This window comes from Uranotaenia lowii, chromosome 2 (genome assembly GCF_029784155.1).
Source record: "Uranotaenia lowii strain MFRU-FL chromosome 2, ASM2978415v1, whole genome shotgun sequence".
NCBI classification, from domain to species: Eukaryota; Metazoa; Arthropoda; class Insecta; order Diptera; family Culicidae; genus Uranotaenia; species Uranotaenia lowii.
Genome location: NC_073692.1, coordinates 284,496,089 through 284,515,632, shown reverse-complemented (window position 1 = coordinate 284,515,632; position 19,544 = coordinate 284,496,089). Strand labels below are relative to the sequence as shown.

Below are 19,544 nucleotides of genomic sequence, written 5' to 3'. Positions count from 1 at the left end.
CATCTTTCGAATTATTCGGTTCTGATTACATTAATAGTTACGATTTATTTTAGGTCACTGCTTATGTGTCTTTGCTAGAAACGAGTAAAAACCATTTCTAAAAGATAAGATTAATCTTCCAAAAAACTAATTGAGTAATTTTGGCAACGCGACGCTAAGATAAAAAATTATGCCTGGAAGATACAGTTAATAATCATGAATAATATTCGATTATTTTAGCAACGCACCCCAAAATTTTCTGCTGTCACTTAACACGTGGTTGAATTTTTGTGCAGAATACAATTTTTTCTCGCTGATTCGTTCGTGAAAATTTCACGCTTTCGGGAGAATTCAGAACGGAACAGCACCGGTTCCGACGGTGCGATGGATCGATTGGCGACGGCGCCAGTTCCGGTTGTGCGAAGGTAAGTACCTTGATTTATTTTTTGGTAATTTTTTAGTTTTCCTAATTGAAAATTACTTTTTCCAGTCGCAGCTAGCCGGATGTTTCCGGCTCCACCGGTTCCGACGGTGCGATGGATCGATTGGCGACGGCGCCAGTTCCGGTTGTGCGAGGGTAAGTACCTTGATTTATTTTTTGGTAATTTTTTAGTTTTCCTAATTGAAAATTACTTTTTCCAGTCGCAGTTAGCCGGATGTCTCCGGCTCCACCGGTTCCGACGGTGCGATGGATCGATTGGCGACGGCGCCAGTTCCCGTTGTGCAAGGGTAAGTACCTTGATTTATTTTTTGGTAATTTTTTAGTTTTCCTAATTGAAAATTACTTTTTCCAGTCGCAGCTAGCCGGATGTCTCCGGCTCCACCGGTTCCAACGGGGCGAGGGTCGGTAGTCCACAACAGCACTAACAAGGTCATCAGCACAATCACGAAACTTTTTACAGTGTTTTTACAGTGTGAAGTGTTTTTTTTTATTTCAAATAAATTTTATTTTTGTGATGTAAATAAAATGCTATAAAAACAATTTTAAAACTGATTTTCTTTTCGATAATTTTATTTTAATAATTGTATCTAAAGGACACGATATATTAAATCGTAATTTGTTTATGAGAAAACCATTAAGTGAAGATTCCACGTATGATACAACTTGCTCGGATGAGTAGAAAAAAGCAAAAAAATTGAATGGTTACTCTACTTAACGACCCGTTACCTGTATCGTAAAGTGCGTCCAAACGATTCCATTTCATGGAAAAACGATAAGCCTTATCTTACATTAATAATCCAAAACTATAGAATAAATCTTTCGGGTGTCTCGGGAAGAAGATAATGAGAATAGTCATTGTATAATACTGATTTATGCGGGATTCTAGTTAAAACAATGTAAATAAACGGATTTCCATAGTTTTACTATGAAATAGTGGAAGCTGTTATCACCATGAATTTCATATTTTTGAGCTTCCGAATGTATGGGAAATCGCCATTTTTTTCATGGTCACGCTGCATAACAATACCCCTTTTTCATGGTTATTTTCGCCAAAACAGTGAAATGTATGGTCGGAAACTATGAATACCTATGTGCATTCACGGTATCGTGGACGATAATAAGCATTGTGTAGACCATAAAATTTATGGTTTGTGAATATTAAGTTCATGGTTTTTTCATCGTACAATTCTATTCGGGCGATTACGCATGCTCTGTGCCATATTCCACATAGTGCTCAAGGCGATGTTTCCCGCGATAAACCTCCCAAAAAAAATAACGCCAATTATTACGCCTGATTGTAGGCAGTTGCCTACTAAAAAATAGCTAAAATTTAGACTTTTTTTTTCGTCTATTTACGATGCTTCGTGGGCCGTGGCACGCACACATTTTCTTCTTTAGCTCATAATAATCAGAGATGTTAAAATCGCGAGTCTACATACTCGCACTTTGCCCTTCTTTGCAGAACGATTTTATTTCTTTAACCTCAAACTGCAATGATGCTATCGAAAGTTCAACTCGGAAAGCATCAGGAAGTAAACTTCGGGTAAACTCGGCAGGAGTAAACAACAATCGGGGGCAGGGGTGTCAGGTGTCCTGATTTATCAGGATTTGTCCTGATTTTTGAGAGGCCGTCCTGATTTTTCAAAAACGCTTGAATTGTCCTGATTTTTGAAAAATGACCCCTAAAATGTCCTGATTTTTTGAAAAAGATCTAAAGTATAACTAAATTTATTGTTAAATGATGAGTTCATCAGACAAATCTTTAAAAAAATATTTTAACCAGTTAAGCCAATGATATTCTTTGGTTCAAATAATATTTAAATGGTGTTTCTCGATATTAACTGCAGGCCAGCCAAGATTATTTTCGCTTCAGTTGTATGATTCGAGGCGTCTTCAGCACCTATATTTCGCCATGAGTTATGCAATCTGAGCAGAACTGCATGTTATTTTCACCAATTTAGTGGTGTCCTGAAAAATCCTGATTTTTATCTTCGCGTCATCCTGATTTTTAATTAAACGACCTGGCACCTCTGATCGGGGGAAACATCAGCGAAGCAAACGCGTACAGTTCTGCGCAGGGTTGCCAACATTCTATTTAAAAAATCAGGGAACTGGTGAATTAAAAATCAGGCAAAATCAGGCTATGTAGTAACGGATATTTCGCTAAAAGTGATGACCTTTTTCTTGGTCGTCACTTCACATTTTCACTTTAATATATGTGTTGAGCCTACTTGGCTGTATAATTCTTCTCAATCAAAGCAGTAGTAAGATTCCCTTTAATTCCCTTTTTTAAATAATAATTAAAGGGAATCTTTCGATTGCTTTCATTCAGCCACATTTTCACTTTTTAACTTAAGCAATGGTACCTAAACCAGTTCTTTACTACCCATTTTTCATCACATTCGTAAAAATCAGACAAAATCAGGCATATTTTAAAAAATCAGGGAAATTCGATGGCTTATCAGGTTGTCAGGCAGAGTCTCGAAAAATCAGGCAATCCCTGAAAAATCAGGCACATTGGCATCTCTGGTTCTGCGAATTCAAAATTCAAATCGTTTTCGTTCGGCAACCGAACACATCAATCGGACAACGCATGGGGGCGTGGCTAAAAGTAATAGATACAACACGGAAAATAAAAAAAAGGTAAAATTTACCTTTTTGCGAGGTGAATTTTTTCCACCCCTCTTTCGAGGTAAATTTTACCTTTTTTTCATCCACCTAGCAAAAAGGTAAATTTTACCTTTTTTCAATTTACCTAGCAAAAAGGTAAATTTTACCTTTTTCGCATTCACCTAGCAAAATAGTAAATAATACGGTTTTCCCATTTACTGATTTAAAAGGTAAATGCTGGTTGGTTTGATTGTTTTCTTCAATAAGAATTAAAAAAAATACAAAATTCTTTCAAAAATGATATTTATTGGAGACTAGCTGACCCGGTGTGCTTTGCTACACCTTTCAAAATCAAATGATATTTTGAAAAATTATTCAAATTTTTATTGTTTTATTGGCATTACTTTAAATCAAATTAAAACATAATTTATAAGCAACCGCTATAAAATGAAAACTGCAGCTGGAGTTTCGAATTGCAACACAAAGATAACTTAAACGAATATTCTAAATCTTGCTCTATAAGTTTGTGTTAAAGATCTGTTAATTTTAAGCTGTCTGGGCGGTCTCAAATTAATCGTACGCAAACAATCTAACTTATAAAATATGGTTGTTTTTTCTTGATATGTTCTGGATTTATGATGAAAAACTGATAAGAGAGCCCCTTCCCTGTCCTTACCTTCATCCCCTGCTGAATGGAGGTCGTGATTTTTAATAATCATACCTATTTTTTTCGTTCCCAAAAATCCTCTTATATCAAATAAGCTTTTTAAGCTTAACAACAAAATTTATATGGACCCTCCTCCTTTCTTCCCCTATCAACACTGTAAAGCGTAAGGATCTATAACAATCGTAGAAAGATATCTCGTAACCAAGTACCTTTCCATGCCATATTTGTTTCCATTTGTTGGCTTCGTTAGCATAAATTGAGAACTTATGCTAACATTGTATTGGGCTCACCTCCCTCCTCCTATGAACCTACTCACTGAAAGAAGGATGGTATGTCAGATAGTCCGATTGTCCATTTCTCGGATTTTGTAAAAAAAAAAGTTAAATGGAAGCCTCCTCTTCCCTTCCTCTTTTCCCAATTCTATCATCCCACTGCAAGAAAGAAATTGTTTCACATAGAAAAAGTATTTTTCGTACTCAAATACTTTTTGATGCCAATTTTTTTTTCATTTGCTCGATAAATTCTCGAGTTATGCAAAAAAAAAATATATGGAAGCTTCCCTTTCCCTCTTAATATCTTTCCGCTGAAAAAAAAAGTGGGGCTTCAATTTATGATAGAAACATTTCTCCAATCCAAATACTCTCATATGCAAAATATGGTTCAATTTGCTCGATCAACTCTCCAGTTATACTGAAAATTGTAAGGGAGACCTTTCCTTCCTCTTTTCATCCACCTCTTTGAAGGAGTGAGGGATACCATATATTCATAGAAGCGTTTCTCGTACCCAAATATCGTTCCATGCCAAATTTGGTTCCATTTGCTGTTGTAGTTTTTGAGTTATGATGTAAAATTGCATGAAACTCCACTCCCTCTTTCCTTTCTCCCCACCTGAAGAAGGAAGGGTTCTCAAACAATCATTAAAACATGTCACGTTCCCAAATACCCGCCCATGCCAACTTTGGTTCCATTTGCCTTATTAGTTTTTGAGTTGTGTAGAAAATTATAAAAGAGGCCCCTCCCCCCTTTATATCTCCCTACTGGAAAGAGGGATGGGTCTCAAATAATCATATAAATATTTTTCGTATCCAAATACCCTCCCATGCCAAATTTGGTTCAAATTGCTTTATTAGTTTTTGAACTATATAAAAAATATGAAAGAGGCCCCTCCCCCTTTCAACTGGAAAGAGGGAGGGGTCTCAAATAATCATTGAAATGTTTTTCGTATCCAAATACCTTCACATGCCAAATTTGGATCCAATATCTTGATTAGTTTTCGAGTTATATGAAAAATTGTAAGATAGCCCCCTCCCCCCTTTCTATCACGCCACTGAAAGGAGGGAGGGGTACCAAATATTCATAGAAATATTCCTCCTTCCCAAATACCACCCCATGCCAAATATGATACCATTTGCTTGATGGGTTCTCGAGTTATGCAAAAAATTGTCTTTTGTTTGGGAGACCCCTCCCCCCCTTCACGAGAGAGGGAGGGGTCTCAAACCACAATAGGAACCTTCCCCTGCTTCCAATACCCCCACCTGCCAAGTTTCACGCAAATCGGTTCAGTAGTTTCCGAGTCTATATGGAACAGACAGACAGACAGACAGACAGACAGACAGACAGACAGACAGACAGACAGAAATTCATTTTTATATATATAGATAATTAGGGACTGGTAATTCGGCTTCGCGTTCTTCTGAGCCGCTATGGCCGCTGAATCCACCTGCGTTGCGTACATTCATGGCCTCCTCCGTTCTACTAATCCGGTCAGGTTCGGCTTTTCCGGCTGGAAGATGACGTGGAATACACCTCAAAGCTCTATGGGCCGATCTGAAACAAAATCAATAGTATTATGACGAGAACCAGCACAACTAAATGATATTTAAGAACACTTACCATTCTATTCCGATTTTCACATATTAGACACAAAGCAAAACTTGTTCCTAGAATGACAAAACAGCTTAACCTCAATGAACGGGTTCGGCGAATAGTTACTTTTTTTTTTAGAAGAATTGTACCGTTTTGTTTGGCTCAATCCAGGTCAATTACACCTCGCTACGAGGTAAGTTTTACCTTATTTGGATTTACCTTTTTTTCTAGGTGAATTATACTTTTTTATCGAGCTCAATTCACCTCGCTACGAGGTAAGATTTACCTTTTTTGGATTCACCTTTTTTCTCGGTGAATTGTACCTTTTTTCAAACCTCGATTCAGGTAAATTTTACCTCACTGTGAGGTGAGTTTCACCTCGAAGAGGTAGAAGTTACCTTTTTGGCTTTCACGAGCGTTCACCTTTGCTAACTCGGTAAATTTTACCTTTTTATTATTTTCCGTGAAGGGAACGGGAAACGAGTGGGAGAAGGGTGCGAGGCAATGTACACTCGGTCCGTCGGGCAACGATCGCTCGTGTGCATTCGTGAATGGTAAGCTTCGTTCTGTTGTTTCGTTGGTGTGATTTTATTCCTGCGAGGCATGGAAAACATAAATTCGGAACTGTTCTCTTCGTTTTGTGTGCAATCACGTCATGATTGTAATGAAGATAAAATCAATCTGCACACAACAAGTTAAACTCGGAAAAAATCAGCCGAATGATTCTTTCCGAAGCGAGTCTACACACCGCTGATAATAATCGCTGAACCTTCTTCTTTACGTTTGTATTAAGCAAGAAAACCTTCCGAACAGGGTGCATCTAAAACTACTCACTGGTTCAAGGGTATTTTATCACTCAATTTTTGAAAAGTAATTTTCCGTATTCATGCTGGGCGATCATTTTCTTTGTTTTTGTTTTACGCGTTATTTGTTTTGCTCGTTTCTGCTACTGGAATCAGGAATTTACAGGAAAACTTGGGTTTTTACTGATATTACTTTCTACGCCTCTGCCTGTTAATCGAAAGAATTTCTCGGAAATTTTTCTTTGTTAAAGGCTGTCATTCTATGTGAAATAATCAAGTTAATTCTGCCAACAACCACAGTCGAGAAAAATGACGACTGAACTCGAGGACGAGAATTACGTGATCCAAATTCGTGCAAAATTGAACCAGCAAAAAGTCAAACTCTGGGAGCTCCCGTTTTTTAACCCAACTTCAGGAGAATGTGTTGAGTCAGAACTGGAGGTATGTAAAAAGTGTGTCATATCATTCCAAATTCAAATATTTTACTTTTCCCAGAAATTGGCAAACTCATTTCACGATGAGCTGAAAATATCCTTCAAGGATTGTTTGAATGTTATCCGGAAGTTGCAGCAAAATGCTTTAGATAAACTGAAAAGCAAGGATGAATATCTCAAGACCGGCATCGCCACTCTGCGCATTCGTACGCCAACGCAAGGCTCGTCGAATCGGCATTTCGACGTGAAGGTCAAATCCACTGGTAAGGGATCCGACCTGGCGGCATTGGTGGCTGAAAAGCTTGGGCTCGATGACCGAATGATCAAGTTGGTATGCGCCGGCAAAGTAGTGAACCCTGAGCGAATTCTTGCAGACCAGGGTGTTACCAATGGAGCCACGGTAATGGTTCTGGTGTTGACTCAGAGTCAGGAAACTGCTCAACAGGAACACAAAACTTTCGATAGAGTTCATAGAATACGAACGGATGCAGAGCTAATTATTAACGAAAATGACCATTCGGATTTTCTGAGCGTAAGTTGATGAGGTTAAAGACTTTTGAAGTTTTTTCTTCCAAAAATCATCATTTCAATTCCTCAAGTCGAGGACCTCAACAAAAACAACTGTGGATTCACATTAATTTAGACCCATTTTCATTGCAGTTGGAAGATCAGGATGGAAACGCTATACATCTGCCAAGGGCTGAGAAGAAAGCTCTGCTGATGGCATTGACGTTATACGAAAAAGGTAAAGTAGCGCTTCGCAGGGAAAATTTCGAGGAAGCATTGCTACTGTTTCTCGAAGCGGATAGCGACTTTCGCATGTGCAATTCCCAACTGTTGACGGTTGTGGACAACTATGCGCTCCTCAATCTAGACATCGTTTGGTGTTATCTGTGCTTGAAGGTAGTATAACATGTAAAATTTGTTGGTGAACTGAATTTTAATTTTTTATATTTTAGAATATAAATCAGCTCCCTGATGCAGAGCAGCGCATAAAGCTGTGTGAGGAAAAGTTTCATCAAAGCTATGGTGAAAATATGAGACGCGTAACGGCCATTAAAGGAACTCAACAATGCAACGAAAAGGCGCTTTTGTTGAGACTCCATCTTTTGAAAGCAGTGCTCTTATTTCATCAGAATAAACGAGAAGATGCCGAAACAATGTTTCAAATTGTTGAAACTGAGTTGCAATCGTTGAAAATCGATGACGGTTGTTTGACGAAGCTTTTGGAGTTTGGATTCGAGCTCACCGAGGCACGGATAGCTCTGCGTGCTTGCTCCAACAATGTGGAGGTTGCTATCGAATTTATAAACAACCGCCGCGAAACTGTTTCTAAAAACGAGAAAAAATCAAAGCGTGAAAGAAATTTATACCGTAAAATCGGACACAACTGTGATGACTGTCGCATCAACATTGAACTTGTTGATCAACTAGTAGAAATGGGATTTCCGGAAACTTTAGCTGCCATAGCTTTAAAAAGATCTGCAAACGACTTACTAACAGCGCTGAATGAACTTCAACTTAAACAAAGTGATCTAAAGCGGGAGTTGGTGGAAAAAATAGAACCATGTTCGGAGCTTATCGATAAACTTGTCGATTTAGGCTTTCATAAGGAAGCTGCCGAAACAGCACTCAAACAAACGACCAACAATTTTGAAGAGGCAGTTGAATTTCTCATAAGTGCAAAAAACAATAACGTTTATGATGCTCTGCTTGGTGAGAGCAACGAGCTTGATCGTCCGTCCACATCGTCATCCACTGATAACAGCTCCACAGACGATGGTTCTACCAAAAACTCTTCCAGCAAAAGTTCCGACGAAATTGGGGGTTCGGAAGAGCAAGCCGGTCCCTCTCGCAAGAGGTCCAAAAATACTACCAATAACGCCAAAAAGGAAATGATGGACATTTTATACAAGAGTTTTTCCAAAGATATGGATACCAGCAGTGATACGTACCTGGATCTGCCGCTACAGGAAGAAGCGACAATTCTGGCTGAATACAAGAAGTTACTGAATATGCAATAATTCAGGACCCTATTGAAATGTGCATCAATTTTATATGTAGGTTTCAAATTTTAAAGGAATATAATTATTGTCCTATTTTTTTTTTTAAATTGTGATGAATATTAATATGTTTTATCATATTGAGCAATATATTTAGCGTGATGCAAAAACGATACTTCTAGCATTTTCGCAACATTATCACATTATCCTCTTTTCTGTAATACGATAGGATTCGAAGCCTTCAAAGCTCTTTTACTTGTCATTGTTAAGGGTTATAGATAATAAGATAATTGATAGTTTAATATTTTTTAATCTGGCGTTGAACGATATTTTACTTTCAACTTATGCTGAACCATGGAGGGAGATGAATTAATCAAAATTAATCAGCAGTAACGTACCGTAAAAAAGAAAATTGAGTGACTCTTACCAATATGAATGCACGTTCTCCAAACGTCTCTCGCCTTTTAAAACGTTTGTCCACATGGATCTCTCCAGATTTGCATAGGTCATCATTGAACCATCGGAGCAAACCGATATGCACTAAATTGATTAGGTTGATGGAAAGTAATGTTCATAAAATCTGCAAGAAATGTTCATAAATAAAAAAAAGAATTAATTAGTTTTGTTCCTTATTACGCGCCGCGCATGCGGGGCGATAGTCGAGTCACCTTAGCATCACGGGACTCTATTTAAAGTTCATCCGAAGTGAAGCTGCTCGCCTAAAGCGACTCCTGGAATTGAGTGACTTGGGTGAATCGAATATCGTCACCTCCCGCGCGGTACAGAATAAAGGCCTTCGTCTGGCCTGCGAACTTAACTGATCAACAGTACTAAAATACTCATTGTAAATATGTTTGTTACCTTACTCTGGACTCAAAACAAGCTTGATATTGAAATAAGCCTTTTTAGTTACAATAAGAAAAGCCATCCGGTCTTAGTCAAGTTATGAGAATATACTATTTTATTACGCAAAAAGGAACGCATAAGAAATACCTATGGTGCAGGTTTTCAAAACCAATCTGGATACTCAGTATCCGTAGTTGTAATAACATTGTAAAGTTAAAGCGTTTAAAGTAAAAGTGTTTAATCTTCCCTGAGGAAATAATCATCATCGATGGGGTCGAACCGGTCGTAATGTTCACTATAATCTGGTTCGTCGCTCACACTGTCAGTTGAGTCGAGATTCGGCACCGACGGCATTCCCCGGTATGTTCCCTCAAATCCATCGGTTTCATCAGAGTTGCTGACTTCCATGCACTGCTGCAACCAAGGCACTTTGTCTCCATTTCTCATCAGCGAGGGCCATTGAAGCGATTGCACCAACTTCACAACCCGCACTACAATCGATAGACCACGAACTTCATGGACCACTAGTTCTGGAATAATGGCAGCAAAGAATATAATCGAGAGAAGGTATTTTTCATCATCCTCTACGTAGCACAACTTAAGTGATTCAGAATCCATTTCTAAATCGTACCGAACATTTTCCGGTGCTGAAATGCGTATGACTATGAGAGAGTTGTCCTGGCGCCACATTGTTTTCGGGCTTCGAAATTCACTCTTCAGACGAGGATACGATTTCGCGTGTGCTGACTTTCTTCGACGCAACCTTTGTTTAAGCAGAGACAGTTTCGTGGGTGGCTTTCTCGGTTCAACAGCAGCAGGTTCAACGACGACAGGAGTGGGTTCTATATATTCTTCAATTCTTGCCTCACTGTCACTACCACTGTCTGCGGGTTTTCTGGAAGGATCGTAATTAGGATCAAGCAAGCGGCGGAAATCGTCGTCCCCGAAGTTTATGTCAACAGAATACGGTCGTTCATCTTCAATGTAACGAGCAAGTTTAAGTTCTACAATTTCGTCGAAAATCCATGATTCCAGCTCTTGATTCGGGTCAAATAGTAGAAGCCGATAAAATTTGCAATTGACGAAAGTATCGACCGGATTATCAGGTAATGTTTCGATAACTTTGGCATTAAAAGTACGATAATCAGCGAGCACTTCGTCGTAAATCCTGTCACTGACTTCAGGATCCCAACCGTTTTTCTCCTCACGGGGCTGAATGCAGGCAAATTTTGCCTTTATGGCCTGAAATGAAAAATGGGTAATGAATAACCAAAAATAGAGAAAAGTAGAATAAATAAATATAATTAAATGAACTAACACAAAAAGCAGCCGTTTTAAGAACATCATCTGGTAACTCAAAAAGGTCGATCGATCCATAGGTCTCATATCCTCCAATGTCTAGGAAAAACACGCGAGCATTCTGACCCTCTACGTCTACTATCTTTGTTCGTTGATAGGCACTGTCGTATAAAACCAAGCAGTACTCTCCGACCTCAACTGTTTTGAGCGGAACAAGGTTAGTTTCATTTTCAGTGAATTCCTTGATAGCTGAAGCGATCGATGAAAACCTACGGTATAAATAAATTAGTTTTGCACTAAAACATTTTTTTAGGATCGTACTTATCAATTTTACAAACGTAGAAATCATCCGGTCCATAATACTGAGAAACGTAAACTTCATAGGTTGCACCTTCTTCTAGCCCCTCGTAAAATTCGCATATTTTCCGGCGTTGAACTTGGATGATTGGATCTGGTTCATCAATTTTACTTTTTTCTGAAGTCGATGCAGAAACACGACTCATGTCATTCAGAACTGGCACGCTGGCATCAGAATCGTCGGTAATCTCAATCGGTACTATTACTTTCTTTTTGGTCTTTGATTTATCAGTGTTTTCCTTTGACTTCAACCGAAAAAACTCATCCGATTCTGTGCTATCAATTTCACTAACATGCGCTTTGTCCTCTTCATCCACTTGTTGATCAAAATCTTCCGGTTTAGGAGATGGCCCGTTGTTCCGGTCGCGATACATTTCACATGCTTCTACCATTTTTGTTAGCAGCTCCAACGGTTCCTTATCAGTTACACCGAAGTTTTTACCTACAATTTCCGACTTTACATGAATCTCGTGCAATTCCGTATTGATACCCTCCAAATGCTCCACTAGCCGGATTGTATCGACCCACACGGTATCCCGGATCGCCAACATCACTTTACCCTCCACATGAAAACGATCATTAGCTGTATACTTTTGAACCCACTCACGAATGGTGTGAGTAACCCGCTTATCCCAGTCTGTTTCAAGATCATGTGGTACAACTCCAACAATCCGGATATCGATGGCCTGCGGTGGCAATCGGCAAAAGTCTTTTGGTAGATGTAACAGTTCCGAGGAAAGGCAATCGATAGCACGTCCAACATCTAGAAGTTTCACTTTCACTTTCTTGCTTATTGAATTTTCTCTGTAAAAAAAAAATTTTAGTTGAAGAAAATACTTATTTTCAGAAATAAAAACTTACAATTTTTTCTGGTCGATACTAATAATGCGGCAACGCCAATAACGATGTTCGTCGTGAATTGCACACCAGTCGTTGTAGTGAACCTCTCCATGATTGCAGTGGCGATCTTCGTTAGAAAAGTGCTGCTGCATTTCCAGGTCCAGTTCAAGGAACTTTTGCGGGTCATTCACTTTATTCCATTGCTTTTCGCCGTAGTCACGATGCTCCAGTATCCGCACAGTATAATAGGTCGGTGAAAAGAGATTATATATTTTCATTTTAATAATACCGCAGGTGGGAACTATCGAATCTATTCGAAGATCATTTGTGGTAAAAACGTGCCGTTTCGTACAACCCGTTGTTCGACATTTACCAAATTCAAGCACTTGCGAACAAAAGTCAATCTGATTGCCGACAGCGAGCTTTTGTTCTTCTTGTTGAATACGAATGTTCTAAAAATAAATAAACAATCAAAATCTACTTTTTTTCGATTTAACAACAATTTTACTAACGTTTGCCAACTTCAAAACCGGTCCAGCAACATCATGATTGTGTATTCGCAAAAACTCCACTAGCTTCGGTAGTTGTTCGTTGTTGTTTTCGTCTAGCAGAATCACTGAAGATGAAGGTTTCTGCTGTACAATGCAATCATCGCGGAACGGATCTTGGTAATAGCCAAATGAACAAGCGAAGCGACGCGTAAACTTTGTCCACGAGCTTGGCAAGCTGTAGTGAATTATGTGCTGAGCTTTGGATATTTCCAGTTCCGGCAAAATATCGTCGTAGCATACCATGACGTGCATTTCACCGGCTAGTTGATTGTCCCACTCCTTGAAACCGTCTGAAAGATTTAAATGATATAACCGTTAATTTGATACATAGCGGTCTAAGAGCAAGTTCAATCGAAATATCTATATAAAAAAAAACAAACTTACTCATTTTTGTCAGGGTAGTTTTATCGTTGCAAAACATATGTGTGATTGATTGTGACTTGAGTTGTTCCACAACATTGTACACTTCCACAGGTTCACTGCACACAACCAGAGTTCGTTCGTTTTGATAATTATTTTCTTTCATAAAAGTCAGTATATTATGCATTTTCATTTCTTCGGTATTCAATTTCAGTGTTATAGTTGACTTCCCGTAAGCCGCTGCCTCCAAGTAAGCTCCAATGCATATGATCATGTTCTTGTATCTCTTGAGAAAGCCGGTAAACATGGGGTTCCAATAGGTAGCAGTTACGACCATTTGAAGCTCCGGTTTATCACAAACTTTGCACAACAGTTGCAGCTCGCTGCCGAAACGCTCAATGATCATGTCGATGTTATCGATAACCACTGCCATAATCCGTTCCTTCACCAATGCATTTGGCATGCTCTCAAATATTCGCTTGAAGGCAGGGGCTGTGGCAACTAGGACAGCGCATCCATTTAGCAAGAGATTCTGGAAAAAAGATGTTGGATTATTATAAAGGTAGGATTATAAGAAAACTTAAAAAATAATTTTATTTGGTTCACTACATTTGATTGCAAACAAAACATCGTGCTGTTGAAAAACTCCATTTACTTACACAAGCTTTAGGAATGTCTCTGGCACCGCAAGCCTCCACAACGGCCATGGATTTGTTCACTGAAGAGTTCAGCATTTTCTTACAGTAACTTGCCACCCGTTGAACTTCACGCGATGATTTGGATATGATAATGACCGTTGGTCCTGGTCCACTCTTAACCAGATCTTCGTCGTGCATTTTCTGTGAAAGATGAGGCAACCAAAATTAGTTTAGAAAAACGTCTCCAAATTAACCACTTTGTAATTACCATAACTTCCGAGCAAATTGCCGGTAGATACGAAAAAGTTTTGCCCGTCAAGGCAGCATTGACGCAGAAGAACGAATTGCCCCGCAGAATATGCGGCCAGGCGTACGCTTGGATTCGATGAATCGAGCCAAAGTTCAGCAGACTTAGCTCCCGATGTACCTCAGGGCAAAAATTGGCTGCCTCCAATCGATCCACTGGCTTGGGGATTCTTTTGCCGTGCACCAGCACCCGATGATAGCAGAGACTGGATCGCACACTGTAAAGAAAAGAAAAGATAAAGCATTGGTTGCAATGGCTGTAAAGTGATTGTGGATGCTAACTTGTAATCAGGTGTGCGCGATGACCGACCATTAGTTGTCATTGATCAGCTGTGAAGGGATACTTATTGCTGGCATTCTTTTTCTTCAGTTGATTGAGAGTAGTAAATTATCAATGGCAATCGGAACAGCAGTTTAAATACGACTTTTTCTGTTTCTTGTTTACTTTATTTCTATTAACCGATGAATTGTTTTTTATTTATTTTTATTATTAAAGACATTCTAGTTTTTCTCACAGTTATGCATTATTTTTTATCACGGAAGGGTTAGTTCATAGAATGAAATAACAGAAAAGTAAAAATGAGCCTATTATCCTTCACGAAACATTGAACACAATATGTAATCCGAATTTAAACTTAACTTGTGCAACTATTTTAAACTGATTCTATCCATTTCATTTCTAGTACGAGGACATAATTCAATTGTATTGAGCTCTCAATCTCTAGTTAACCACGTGATGGAGAAATTCATTTTTTCATCAATTTTTTCATATTAAAAATGGTAAGGAACATCGGTGTCTCAAATCAAGTCCACAACTTCGAACAGCTCGCTAACTTTAAGGTTATTTACTTTGATTTAATATTGTTGACGAATGAGGCATTCTAAGAAAGCATTGAAAAAACTATTTTTACTCTTATTTGAAAAAGAAAAACATAAAATGGAAACAATTGGTCTGATATTCGCACATTTTAGTCATGGTGGCTAAAATTTCCGTACCTTTAAAAGATATTTACAATGTAACACCAATTTAAGAATTGAACAAAAAACTTCAAGAATTGCTCAAATTGATCTTCTCTGTCTACGACTTCGATAATTTCCGACGAAGATGACATCCTAAAAAAGACTCGTCTGGCATTGAGATCCACTCTACTTCGGGATAAATCTGCCACAGTAAAACATCCCTTCCCATGTGATGTCAACTGCGAAGAAGAAATGCGTCATATAGAAGTCCACTTTTCCATGTTTTCTCTCAATCCATTTCTCCACGATTGTCTTAAAGTTGTTGCCAGTTGGTTGCAAATATGTTGGTACGATTTGATTATTTATGAAGCTGTTTCAAGGTGTTCATTTATTTTTTAAAAGTACGGGAATAGTATTGTAACTCTGTAGAATTGTTGGCCTGAACATACGATTGCGTTTTCAAGAGAGAAAAAAAGGAAATGTTATAGGCCGAACCTTTTTATGTTAATGCCAATCATAAAAATGCAAAGTAGTAGATAGTTTATGCAAGCAATGCTCTCAGAACAACCTGTTGAGGACGGATGTAGATCATCTGCTGAGATCCGACTTATAAACTTGTTTCGTAGCACATAACAAGGACCAAAACAAGTTTTAGTAAAACCTTTTACTCATTAACTTTATTGTGCCGAGTGTGCTTTTCACAATTAAAATGTTAGTAATAGTCGCGGCGACTCAACTGTTAGAGTTGTAACCAATTTAAGAAAAGGGGAATGAATTGTTGAGGGATTACTTTTTTTGTAACTATGATTTTTAGTTTTTGCAAGATTTTATATTCTTTAACAAGGATCTCCTGTGTAAGATACTGCACGGTTATGCCTTATCGGGCCCTAATGAAGTTATGAATTCAAACTGAAGCTTTTAATGGAGAAAGACTTTCTAGAGTTGAAATAGTGAAGGTGCTTGGTATAAAGTTAAAGAAAATGAATAAAAACAGATTGTGTTGAAAGTATAGGATAAGAATGACAATACTTGAATCATCATTTCGAATGAAGGAAGCTTAAAAACTTAAAGTTATGCAATAATTGATTCTTTTGTCAATAAGTCAATATTCGGAGTCTTTTTCTTTTTTCGATTATAGTCGTTTTAACATATTTATGTCATTCTCGACTTATTATCAGGGATCATTTTAATTCTCTCTATATAATTGTTATGCACTCTATGTTGTTTTGCGAAAGATGCCTTTTGAGAGACCGGAAAAGATAGTAACTATCAAATAGTAAAAAAAGGCAATCGACTTATCATTACAATTGGGAGGAATACCAGTTGAAAATAGAATTTAGCAGCTTGCTTTATACAAATCTTACCATGCTTCGTCTTCTATAAGCTGATCGAAACGGCTGTTGTTTTTAGTCACATAGACTTTTCGACTGTCATTGCCAGTATCATAGCCGTTTTCCTGAGATCTCCCATTGGCTGTTGAGTAAGATGAACTGGTGTTGTTCGAGCGTAGTTTGAAATTGGGTGATTTGTTTTTGCTCTTACGTTCCGAGTAGTCTGTCGAGTCTCCTGCTACAACTTTTCCGTTTTCGAAAGCAATCTTGCTCATGCTGAAGCCAGCAGGAACTATGTTCAATGTAGTGACTTTTGTCTCAAGTTCCTCCATTGGCTGTTCCTTAGGGACTGATAAAACGGAACTTTTCTGAGCTGCACGAAGCTTTTTCCGCATTTCCAATTTGCTGAGAAAAGATGTAGACTTAGGAACGTCAGACATATCATCATTTCTGACGGAACTAGAATTTGATGAGTCGCGATCGTATGAATTGCGCTTCGGAAGTTCCTTGGATTTGATTCTTTCAAATGAATCGTTACTTGGGGGTTTGGTTTTCTGTTGCCAGAGATTCTTTTCGAAGGCAGCATTGCGTCCAGCTTTGACCATTGATGATGAAATCGGGTACAACTCCTCATCAGAATTAGAAACTTCTATCACCGGATCCTGTTTCGGCTGATAGTTGGTCTGTACTCGGGCATTATAAGGTTGGATCATACTTGCGCTTTCATCGAAATCTTCCTCATGTACACCATTTTTCTCCAATTCGCGGACGTTTATGCCGTTTTGTTTCGCGTGATTTGATTCTTTCTCCAAATGTTTGCTATCGTTACAGGTTTTGTTCGGTTTCATCGGACTTGGGTCATGCGAGATAATGTGGTTTTTTAGACTCCTTCCAGTGTCCCTATCCGGAAGACTACGAACGCCATTTGTAGTGTTTATCTCCAGAAGTTCTGTAAGTTAAAAAAACGAATTAATACTTAAAACGATAGTTTTAATCTCCTTCGGTGCACTCACTGGAGAAGAAATCTCTTGGTTCCACCTCGGAAACTTTCTCGCGTATTTTCTTCAGCACATGTGCAGCACTGAAAACCTTGTTTTTGCGTGTTACTATTTCCAAATCCCCGAAATTGATCATTACATTATGCACCCTGTGCCTTGTGACACTGCGGAAGTATATCTTGCTCGAGTTTTGGATGATCGAATGGAGCACTTGTATCGCGTTGTCATCCCAGCGCGATGCGACCTTAGACATTAATCTGTCCTCTTGGTAATCGTAAACCTTTCAAAAGAAATGATCAATTAATAAGAGTGTTTGGATTGACGTTCAAAACTCAATTGGAGTTGAAGTTGAATCTTTCAAACTTTAATATTGTGGTAACAAGTGGTTTACTCACCCATTCCGAAGGAAGTACATTCTTGATTGCTCCTCGCTTCACTTTACTGATTGCTTCCGACGAAAATTTTTCAGGTAATGGGTTAACATAACGATAGGAAGATTGAATCGGTACCCCATCGTCGATGGACCAAAGGTTGTACAGTTTATCGCCTCCATCGTCTTCCAGGATGCCGTCCACCACGCAGCGGCACCACTTGTTGCGATCAAAATCGAGCACTGCTACTGTCTGAAATCGGAAATTAATCGTGTTTATTCATGTGAAACAGGAAAAACATCAATATTTTCAAATAAACAAAAGAAAACTTTCGAAATACGTTAATAAGCGAATTTCAACGACCAATGCGCTAAATCCTTGATCCTTCCACGAATCACCAGAATTCGATAGTGTAACCCGTCCGGGTTACAGATGTAAGCAACCAAGTAAAAAAAAACTAACCTCTCCCGGAAAGGCTTCGTAGTTACGCTCGTCATTAACTTGCCGGAAGTGCGTTTCGCAGTACTCGTCGATAGACAACTGGAACCGCTTTTCGTCCATGTTGTGAACGTATGCGGACACTGGCTTGTACCAGAACATGTGTGGATTTATGTAGTGGGTTATGCGAATCGTATCGTCCTCCATGATGTTCCTCCGCTGGTACCAGATAACGACACCGAACAAAAACAGAAAAGCTCGGGTAGCTGAACTGGTCAAGTAATTGTTAATCTAAAGTAATTTGTAAGCTTTAACACTTTATCACGCTATTAAGTACGTAATTTAGCTTGCACAAACAATTTAGACCTGAATTTTTGTTTAAACGCACTGAATGTTTGGTTATGCGCGGTTACACTCTAAAATGCTTTTATAGAAATGTGTTATTTTTAAGTTAATACACGTAAAATTGCAATGATTTTCAATGGAATTATGCACGCTGAAATAAGAATCTTGAAAATGGGTTAAAAATAACTGAAATTGAAATAATTTAAACCGCGGGTTTGATTTGGGTTCGATGGCAACCTGAAGAACTCAGTTAAACTACTTGATTGTCGAAGAATCCCACACGCTCATTTTCTTATAACCATTTATGGTTCTTAAATAACCATTTTATGATGTTTACTTCAAAATCGCCAATATGGTTATTTTTCAATAATTTTTCTAGCAAGAATTTTAACCATTTTGGTAGTTTTCGAGTATAAACCATAAAATGGTTGAATAATTTGATATCGCCATTTTGAAAGCGGTTCAAACTGCAGCCGGACGCCCAAGCAAATTTTTTCTTCCGCGGAACAGCATCCAGTTTCCTGAAAAATCAGTTCTGGAAATCGTACAAACTTCGAATTTGTCGAAGATGGAGAAAGGTAAGTGATTTATTCCAATTATTTGTCGATCCCAACAACATGAACAAAGAAAAATTTCAGGGTGCCGACTGGATGATGCCGATTCGATTCCGTTTGATAAACCAACAACATTCCATAGGACGAGAACTCACACACCGGTCCATCGTTACCAGCCACTGCTAATGGAATACAGGAATTGTTTTTCACACCGCCCGGAAGGAGCTGGAGCACCACCCGGAAGGAGGCCAAAATATTTGAAAAACATCACCAGCGAGTCAAAGATTATTCGCCAGACCCGCCTCCTTCACCCTCACCCCGTTAAAGATAGCAAACTAGGGATAATGGTATTGGCCATCCCGCAAGAGCTCGCTTTCTTATCAGGTTTCGGTAGCGCTCGTGGGGGAATTTTACTCCTGCTACCAGGTTATTCGGCTGCTGTTGGCGTTTGCTTAAAGCTAGGTGGCAGTCATAATATACAAAAAGGCTTTCAAATTACTACAATGGGGCATAGTTTATAAGTATTAAGTACAAAAACAATAAAAT

At 38.6% G+C, this 19,544-nt stretch overlaps 2 protein-coding genes across 2 annotated transcripts; one reads left to right on the top strand and one right to left on the bottom strand.

The window, feature by feature from the left end:
- Positions 1-6,489: 6,489 nt before the first annotated feature.
- On the top strand, positions 6,490-8,977 carry LOC129745905 (NEDD8 ultimate buster 1-like). The gene is made up of 4 exons (XM_055739284.1): positions 6,490-6,808; positions 6,863-7,333; positions 7,462-7,704; positions 7,761-8,977. Exons 1-4 carry the CDS (start codon positions 6,677-6,679, stop codon positions 8,823-8,825), a joined length of 1,911 nt encoding a protein of 636 aa, XP_055595259.1. The 5' UTR covers positions 6,490-6,676; the 3' UTR covers positions 8,826-8,977.
- A 759-nt stretch (positions 8,978-9,736) lies between these two features.
- On the bottom strand, positions 9,737-18,518 carry LOC129747071 (putative ATP-dependent RNA helicase SoYb). Its single transcript, XM_055741087.1, has 12 exons — positions 18,124-18,518; positions 17,686-17,913; positions 17,306-17,570; positions 16,326-17,241; positions 13,964-14,219; positions 13,717-13,896; positions 13,082-13,589; positions 12,659-12,987; positions 12,168-12,598; positions 11,271-12,110; positions 10,969-11,218; positions 9,737-10,892 (listed from the first exon to the last, which is right to left on the bottom strand). The coding sequence occupies exons 1-12, from the start codon at positions 18,304-18,306 to the stop codon at positions 9,888-9,890; spliced, it is 5,391 nt and encodes a 1,796-aa protein (XP_055597062.1). The 5' UTR covers positions 18,307-18,518; the 3' UTR covers positions 9,737-9,887.
- Between the last annotated feature and the right edge of the window lie 1,026 nt (positions 18,519-19,544).